General features: G+C 34.7%; 1 protein-coding gene across 1 annotated transcript in view; it reads right to left on the bottom strand.

The window, feature by feature from the left end:
- Window positions 1–488: 488 nt before the first annotated feature.
- LOC107754955 (coiled-coil domain-containing protein 191-like) overlaps window positions 489–9,500 on the bottom strand; it is a 15,193-nt gene continuing 6,181 nt past the window's right edge. Inside the window, exons 10-17 of the mRNA XM_016571608.1 lie at window positions 9,167–9,462; window positions 7,887–7,963; window positions 6,341–6,423; window positions 6,168–6,269; window positions 5,098–5,241; window positions 4,359–4,511; window positions 1,023–1,177; window positions 489–859 (exon numbers count right to left, since the gene is read on the bottom strand). Of these exons, the coding sequence (XP_016427094.1) occupies window positions 688–859; window positions 1,023–1,177; window positions 4,359–4,511; window positions 5,098–5,241; window positions 6,168–6,269; window positions 6,341–6,423; window positions 7,887–7,963; window positions 9,167–9,462 (1,182 nt within the window). The 3' untranslated portion in view covers window positions 489–687. The remainder of the gene's footprint in view (window positions 860–1,022; window positions 1,178–4,358; window positions 4,512–5,097; window positions 5,242–6,167; window positions 6,270–6,340; window positions 6,424–7,886; window positions 7,964–9,166; window positions 9,463–9,500) is intronic.

Raw genomic sequence — 9,500 nt, 5'->3', positions numbered from 1 at the left:
GCGGCGCCCGGGGAGCAGTTGGGGGTTCGGTGTCTTGCTCAAGGGCACCTCAGGCGTGGTATTGAAGGTGGGAGAGAGCGCTGTACATTCCCTCCCCCCACCTACAATCCCTGCCGGTACAAGACTCGAACCCGCAACCTTGGGTTACGAATCCGACTCCCTAACCATTAGGCCACGACTAATGGTTAGAGATATGTGAACGCACATTCAGTATCAAGCCTTATTTAGTGCCTTTTTGGGACATCGGAAGTGATGCAAAATGCTCCAGACAGCACACAGCTTTAAAACTGTCATCTCAGTATGAATGTTTTATGTTGAGCTTCATATTTGTTACTCGAGGTCCATGTGTGTATTTTCTTTTAATTTGCTTCAGCTGGGGACAAATCTGTGGTGTGTACATTTTGACGTGCATGAATTATCGCAGCGTTTTTGAATCAAAATTGTTTTCCTTTCATTAAATGCCTTCTAAAGAAACAGCTAAGAAGCACTTCAGAATCCGGAAGTTTATTTGTCTCATGTGAGACGGCTTTATAATGTAATGCATTTCATTCTACAAGTTGTTCAATTAAACTGTAGCATGGAAAAATAAACGAGCGTAAAATGATTAAACACGGAGGCTCATCAAGCTGCAGATGTTTTCAGTGTCATTTGATGTCATGTAAAGCCTGTGTGTGTGTGTGTGTGCCGTTAAAGAGGATTTACGGAGCGCCACAGGGAGTCCATAGGGGAGGAGCGGAAGTCGGGCAAAATCTCCGCCACTTTACGTCTGAGCTGCTCTCTGCGTGCCTCTCTTTCCTTCTCTTCTCGCAAGACAACAGGAAGTCGCCTCCAGCCAGCAAAACACTTCTTGACAGCTCTCCTACAAAGCCCAGAGAACCAAAGTCGGCAAGCATATTTTCATTTTTCTAAATACTGAAAATTCTTAATAAACCATACATTTCTTCTACTATCTTTAGTATGTTTAGAAAGGATGTTTTGGCCTTATGGTGCAGTAAAACTGTCACACTAAAGGATGTCTTGACCTGCTGTTGTGCTGCTCTGCCCGTTGCTCATTGTCCCAGGCTGTGATTCGCTCCTCTGTAGCGTGGCCCAGCAGGGCCATGAACACCCTCCTCTGGGTCCGTGTCCTGTGAAACCGCTCGGCTCGTGCTTCCAGTATAAAGCGCAGATCTTTTAGCTGGTAAGTATTGAAATCAAACCTAGACAATTGCTCATAATTAAGGATATGAGTTTATTAATATCATTAACCCAAAATATAAATTAATTAATTGAGTAATAAATTGTCGGAAAGCTCTTTTTGTTTAGACCTGTAAGAAACCACAGAGCAAGGCCCTGGTGGGAAAGCACAACTGATAAGTTCTTTAGAAAATGTAAAGATAATAAATGTAATAACTTATTTTGATTATAAATAATTATTTATTACAAGTAATACAATTATTGTCCATAGATTGTCTATAAGTAAATATGTATATTTATATTAAATTGATAAGATGTTTTTAAACAAATAAATATTAATTCATATTTATTTCGTATTTATAATTAAAATAATTATAAAAATTAAGATACTGAATGAATAATAAATATTTATTTAATTGATTATAATTTTATTTCATTATTTATTAGTAAGGTTAATTTACTAATAAACTTATTAATAGCTGATAAACCACATTTTATTATAGAACTTAAAATGTCTAATTTTTAATTACATTATAAACAAATTAACAATACAATATGATACATGTCTATGAATAGATATATGCCTCTTATTTGTACTAATACTAAATTGATAGGACCTTTAAATAAATATTAAGATTAAAGTAACAAATATTAAAATGACTAAACAATACATAATTTAATTTGTTATAAATTAATTAATTCATTTATAATAAGTCAATAAGACACTTTTTTGCTATATAAATTTTTTTTAATTTAATTTATTTATAATTTTTTTTATAAACAATACAATTATTTATTTGTTTATAAATTAATAATGTTGAAATATCTATAAATAAAATGTCTATAAATAATTTTGTCTAAAAATGTCTACAAATAAATGTCTGTATAATTATATAAAATTTATAAGACTATTTTTAAATAAATGCATCTTAATATTCAAATTATTATATTAAAATGATGAATAAATAATAAATATTTATTGAATTTATTACAAATGAATGAAATTATTTATTTAAAAATTTATTTAAAAGTCAACCAGAAGAACTCAAAATCCGAAGCTTTTTTAATCATTCACAGTTTCCTATCAGACTATGTGTGTGTGTGGCGTTTTACCCTTTTCCAGCTACACACAGCCCTCTGAAGTAAGATCCGGTGATACAGCTGGTTGGCGCTGGCCTCTCTCTCTGCATGGGCCTCATCCACAGACTGAAGCCAGGAGCAGAAGCAGCGTCTCTGCAGAGCCACTGTGTAATGATCCACCGCGCTCTGGTGGAGACCGAAAAGGCAAAAGCACCCGAACATAAATAACGGTCTGCTTTAATTAAGACCGTCATCAACTCATACATTCCCATGGGTTTTATGGATTGCAAACTTTCCCCGGTGACTTCCTGTTGGTACTGTTGAGATATTATAGACGCACATGCTAGTTTTGGAACTAATTGAACCTTGCGGTATCTGCTTTCATCGATGTGGATCAATAGCTAAACAACAATTCATATTCTGAATTCAAAGCCATTGTGTTTCTCTCTTTGTGTCTCTGTCCTTGTCAATCTCTCCCTCTCAGTCACTCCATCTCCCTCCTGAATCTCAGATATCCGCTCTCTGTTAATTTATTTCGAAAACAGGTGGTTAGCCAGGTGGAAACGCAACAGTATACTGTAAACATCATTAAAATTTGGGGAATGGACCAAGAGTTAATGCAAGGCAACAGCTGGCCTTCCTGTCTGTGTGTGAGCTGCCCATAACTCTTTGGATGAATAATTGAGTGTGTGAGTGTTTGTCTGGAAAGCAGGCGAATGGCCTGCATTGTCACTGTAGACCATGTGTGTGTGTTTGCAGTAGCACCGCTGACCTGTGTGTTGACATGGCTTTGCTCCAGCAGGCTTTTCCATGGTGCCAGGCCTCGGCGCAGTAACAGGGTTCTGAGGTAGTGCTGGGCCACCCGCTTTGACAGTTCCTGTTCCCGTTCTGCTCTCTTCTGTTTCTCAAGTTCCCTCTAAGTTCACATTATAAACATGATGAATACATTAACTTTTTTGCATTTTCTAGATGCACTTGCTAATGCAAAACAGTGCTACATTGTTGCATTGAAATCAAACATAGACAATTGCTCATAATTAAGGATAGGAGTTTATTAATATCATTAACCCAAAATATAAATTAATTAATTGAGTAATAAATTGTCGGAAAGCTCTTTTTGTTTAGACCTGTAAGAAACCACAGAGCAAGGCCCTGGTGGGAAAGCACAACTGATAAGTTCTTTAGAAAATGTAAAGATAATAAATGTAATAACTTATTTTGATTATAAATAATTATTTATTACAAGTAATACAATTATTGTCCATAGATTGTCTATAAGTAAATATGTATATTTATATTAAATTGATAAGATGTTTTTAAACAAATAAATATTAATTCATATTTATTTCGTATTTATAATTAAAATAATTATAAAAATTAAGATACTGAATGAATAATAAATATTTATTTAATTGATTATAATTTTATTTCATTATTTATTAGTAAGGTTAATTTACTAATAAACTTATTAATAGCTGATAAACCACATTTTATTATAGAACTTAAAATGTCTAATTTTTAATTACATTATAAACAAATTAACAATACAATATGATACATGTCTATGAATAGATATATGCCTCTTATTTGTACTAATACTAAATTGATAGGACCTTTAAATAAATATTAAGATTAAAGTAACAAATATTAAAATAATGACTAAACAATACATCATTTAATTTGTTATAAATTAATTAATTTATAATAAGTCAATAAGACACTTTTTTGCTATATACATTTTTTTTTAATTTATTAATTTTTTTTTATAAACAATACAATTATTTATTTGTTTATAAATTAATAATGTTGAAATATCTATAAATAAAATGTCTATAAATAATTTTGTCTAAAAATGTCTACAAATAAATGTCTGTATAATTATATAAAATTTATAAGACTATTTTTAAATAAATGCATCTTAATATTCAAATTATTATATTAAAATGATGAATAAATAATAAATATTTATTGAATTTATTACAAATGAATGAAATTATTTATTTAAAAATGTATTTAAAAGTCAACCAGAAGAACTCAAAATCCGAAGCTTTTTTAATCATTCACAGTTTCCTATCAGACTATGTGTGTGTGTGGCGTTTTACCCTTTTCCAGCTACACACAGCCCTCTGAAGTAAGATCCGGTGATACAGCTGGTTGGCGCTGGCCTCTCTCTCTGCATGGGCCTCATCCACAGACTGAAGCCAGGAGCAGAAGCAGCGTCTCTGCAGAGCCACTGTGTAATGATCCACCGCGCTCTGGTGGAGACCGAAAAGGCAAAAGCACCCTAACATAAATAACGGTCTGCTTTAATTAAGACCGTCATCAACTCATACATTCCCATGGGTTTTATGGATTGCAAACTTTCCCCGGTGACTTCCTGTTGGTACTGTTGAGATATTATAGACGCACATGCTAGTTTTGGAACTAATTGAACCTTGCGGTATCTGCTTTCATCGATGTGGATCAATAGCTAAACAACAATTCATATTCTGAATTCAAAGCCATTGTGTTTCTCTCTTTGTGTCTCTGTCCTTGTCAATCTCTCCCTCTCAGTCACTCCATCTCCCTCCTGAATCTCAGATATCCGCTCTCTGTTAATTTATTTCGAAAACAGGTGGTTAGCCAGGTGGAAACGCAACAGTATACTGTAAACATCATTAAAATTTGGGGAATGGACCAAGAGTTAATGCAAGGCAACAGCTGGTCTTCCTGTCTGTGTGTGAGCTGCCCATAACTCTTTGGATTAATAATTGAGTGTGTGAGTGTTTGTCTGGAAAGCAGGCGAACAGCCTGCATTGTCACTGTAGACCATGTGTGTGTGTTTGCAGTAGCACCGCTGACCTGTGTGTTGACATGGCTTTGCTCCAGCAGGCTTTTCCATGGTGCCAGGCCTCGGCGCAGTAACAGGGTTCTGAGGTAGTGCTGGGCCACCCGCTTTGACAGTTCCTGTTCCCGTTCTGCTCTCTTCTGTTTCTCAAGTTCCCTCTAAGTTCACATTATAAACATGATGAATACATTAACTTTTTTGCATTTTCTAGATGCACTTGCTAATGCAAAACAGTGCTACATTGTTGCCTAGTTATTCTGAGTGGTTTTTAGCATACTGCTAATCAGTTCCTAGGGCATTCTGGGTGGTTACATACTGGTATCCTGCAATGTAAATAGTCGTAACTTACAATTGTTAACTTAAAGAGCTATTTCTTATGGAAGCCTGTTTCCGACACAGAATAAAAATGATCTCACAATTCAGAGTTTGTTTCTCGCAATTTTGACTTTTTTTTTCTCAGAACTGTCAGAAACAAAGTCCGAATTGAGATAAACACAGAACTGCAAGATATAAACTAGCAAGTCTGACTTTTCTCACAATTCTGATTTTATATCTCGCAATTCTGTTCTTTGTTTCTGTCATGGAATGACAAAAGGTAATTGCGACTTTTTCTCACATATCAGATTTTCTTCTTCAGAATTGCAAATTCATATCTCACAAAAGTCTGAATTGTGAGATATAAACTCAGAATCGCAAGAATAAAGTGAGAATTTTGAGATAAAAAGTCACAATTACCTTTTTTATTTTTCTATTCTGTGGTGAAAATGGGCTTCCATAATTTCTGCCAGATTTAACTCATAAAAATGTGTCTTGTTGGTATAAATTAATGTATTTAGATTGATTCAGTGATGTTTTAAACTTGAATAAAACCAGTTAATTTACCATTTTCTCCCTTGATAGGCTTGGGATTATTTCCACCCGTTTCATCATTCAAAAACTGTGAAAATCATCATAACAGCTACTTTAAAAAGTAAACACACCCCTCTCCTCAATCATTTGCGCTATCACTCATATCCGTAGCATAAACAATTAAAATTAACAATCCAATTACGTAAAACCCATGATAAAGTATTTGACCACATACCTTTCTTTGCTGCCTCTTCTCTTCCTTCTTCCTCTCTATCTCCTTTAGTTTCTCCTCTTCCTCAGCTCTGAGTTTTTCCTCCTCAGCTGCCTTCATTTGAGCCTAACAAAACACGGAGAGGATTGTTTCATCACATTCACACATTTCTATGCTTGAAGAGAGGCAAGTCTTACCAGTTTCTCCTCCTGCTTTTGTCTCCTCCGCTCCTCTATCTCTCTCCTGCGCTCGGCACGCTGCCGTGCTCGTTCCTCCATGGCTGAATGAAACATAAAAAAGGAAAGTGACAGACAGAGTTGGCGGGGGACCAAGACATCAGTAAAGGGCCAGATTAAAGGGTCACTGTGAAGTTCTGCAGCATGTTCTTCTGATCTTATGGTTCTTTGGTACAAGTTTGTTTGTGTTGCTTGCATTTGTATTCAAGGCGGCGTCCTGTATCACACCGACTGATTTAACTGAAAATCTCATTGTCATTTGTAGTGTTTCACCAGTTAAGTCATGTATTGCAACCAGAATCAGAAATTCACTATGGCTTGAGGCAAAAATGGCACCAAAAGTGACAAAAATGTTTTAGAATCAAGATAAAGTTCAACAGCATGAGAAAAATATATATATAAAAAAATATATTTAATAAAAGTATACTTCTTAATAAAGTTACGTCTTAATAAAAGTAGTGCTTTTAAGGAAAAAAAAAATCTTTTTTGAAAATACAAACTCACCAATGGTGAAGCTCACCTGAATGAGAAAATTACTAAATTAAATGAGAAAAATACATTCAATTTTTTTTTTGCTTTTCTGGTACATTTAACCACTTTATTATAAATGTAAAAATAGCATATATGTAGTGTTTTTATACGTGGAAAAATTGTCAGTTCTGAAAATTCAAGGCTCACCAATGTGAAGCTCAACTGAAACAGAAAATTACTAAATTACATGTTAAAAAATATTTTTTATAAAAATTGTCTTTTCTTATTAATTTATTATTAATTGTATCAGTAATTTAAGTGTAGGAGGTGGAAAAACACTTGATTACACAATCAGCATGTACGACTGGCTGTGTTTGCGAAACCTGACCTTGCATTTGCTGAGGAAACATTTGGATCAGATCTGGGGTACGTTTCCCAAAAGCAACTATGGTCGCAAGTTCCATCGTTACCAATAGATTTCAATGGAACTAACTACCATAGTTAGCTATCGATGCTTTTGGGAAACGCACCCCTGAGCAGGACATTGGCTTGTCAGTTTTTAATTGTGAGAAAAATCTAATTAGTTATTGCCAAGGCCAGGACAGTCTGCCTTACAGATTGAATGTTAATATCAAAAATAGTGGATCTCATTGATGAATCTACAGGGCCTTTAACTCGGCAGGATGTTGACTCATGGGGGCTGTTAACAACCACCCGCTGAGAGACGCGACCATGTGCAAAACCTCCCTCAGATACTGCTGATTATTGAACAAATATGACTATGTATTCAATAACAATGAAGCTCAAGGTTTTAACACATGGAAGAGCCATTGTGAGGTTTTGGTATCGTTCTTGGTTTGCATAGAGATGCACAAGTGGTTTATGAGTGTATAGCGATTGTGTGCATCTGTATTCAATGCATTCAGTATCAGAGAGGATTTAAAACTAGAGCATAGCCATGAAATTAATTTTCCATGCTTGGAACCACCATAGTGACAGTTTTCCAACTGCTGGATTGTGTATGTGTATGACTGACCTTGTACTGCAGGATGGGGAAGAGCTGCTGTTTGGTTGGTGTGGCTGCTGGCGTTTTCCCCCGAGGCACTCTTTGTTCTGGGATTGTGAGGAGAATTAATATCTTTGTGAAATTGTGACTAATAACAAACATTGCGTCTCCCACGCGAGCACACGGATAGAACAGCTGTGGGAAGTGACCCTTTGGTAAAATCTAGAGGGATTACATTAAGTACATGAAACAAGCCAGTATTACATTCTGATCCACTCTGGTGCCTAAGGTGATTTCTTATATTTATTCTGTTCTCTTCATGTGAAGAAACTGTAAAGATTTGTTTCACAAAAAATGTCAAGAAACATCAGGGTCATATTTCACCCCATATTTGAAAGAAAAAAAGAAAATGATACCTACTTTAATATTTTTTGCAACTTGTGCACATTTAAATAGTTAAATAGCAGCCTACTGTACAGCACAAAAATCTCATTCTCATCAAAGTAATGAATAAAAATAAATACTAAGCAATAAAAAAAATAATATTACATTTTGTATATAACACACTACCGATCAAAAGTCTGTTTTTTTTTTTTATGTTTCTGAAAAATGTTTCTTATGTTAACCAAAGCTGCATTTATTTGATCAAAAATAAAGTGAAAACAGACAGTAATATTGTGAAATATTATTATAACTGAAAATATCTGTTTTCTAATTATACTTAACATGATCCTTCAGAAATCCTTATAATTTTATGATTTGGTAAAGAAACATTTCTTATTATTATCAATGTTGAAAATGGCTGTAGTGCTTAATATTTTTGTGGAAAATTTGATACATTTTCATGATTCTTTGATGAACAGAAAGTTCAAAAGAACAGCATTTAATGATCTATATATTAAATAGATTTTTATAAACATTATAAACATCTTTACTGTCACTTTTGATCAATTTAACTTCTTACTGTAATATTAATATATTGTATAATTTTTTATATAAATATATTTGAGTTATACATTTTTACATTTGTAAAACTGTAAATGCACATCATAGTAGTATTTATTTGACTAAATTTATGCTGATTTTAATAATTTTTTTCTGTTAATTTATTATTTAATCAATGAAAAATATTTAAAAACATTTTGTGATTTTCATTACTGTATTACACTAATGAGAAAGAATTTGGTGTATGGGGGTCTTTTTGAAGTATGAATAAAAATAAAAATATTCTTTTGATTTTGGGATGAAATATATTCCAGACATATGCCTCACACATATGGGGGTACCTTGACAGGGTACCTGGATAGTACCTTGAGGGTTTTTCTGTAATTCCTTTTGCTGTCTCTGTGCTGGGTTTAGGTGGACAGCATGTATTTGTAGCTCCAGGAGGAGCTGTTGCTAACAGTGCTGTTTTCTCTGCCTCATGCCTCAGTTCCAGAATGTTCTGTCTCTCTTGCAGATGCCGAATCTGCTCCTGTTGCTCTTTCAGAAGACGCCTCTGCTCAGCTACGGTTTGCTGCAGGGCCGCATGGCGGTGTTTGATCTGTCCACCGCTAAGCTCCGCATTTCCGCTTCGGGAGGTCTGCTGCTGTTGCCCCTGACGGGCCTGTTGTAGCTCGGCCGATGAGAGAGCGGCATGACGAT

This window comes from Sinocyclocheilus rhinocerous, unplaced genomic scaffold (assembly GCF_001515625.1).
Source record: "Sinocyclocheilus rhinocerous isolate Xijiao unplaced genomic scaffold, SAMN03320098_v1.1 scaffold1103, whole genome shotgun sequence".
Classification (NCBI taxonomy): domain Eukaryota; kingdom Metazoa; phylum Chordata; class Actinopteri; order Cypriniformes; family Cyprinidae; genus Sinocyclocheilus; species Sinocyclocheilus rhinocerous.
The sequence above is the reverse complement of the archived record's forward strand: the minus strand, read 5'-3'. Positions and strand labels throughout refer to the sequence as shown.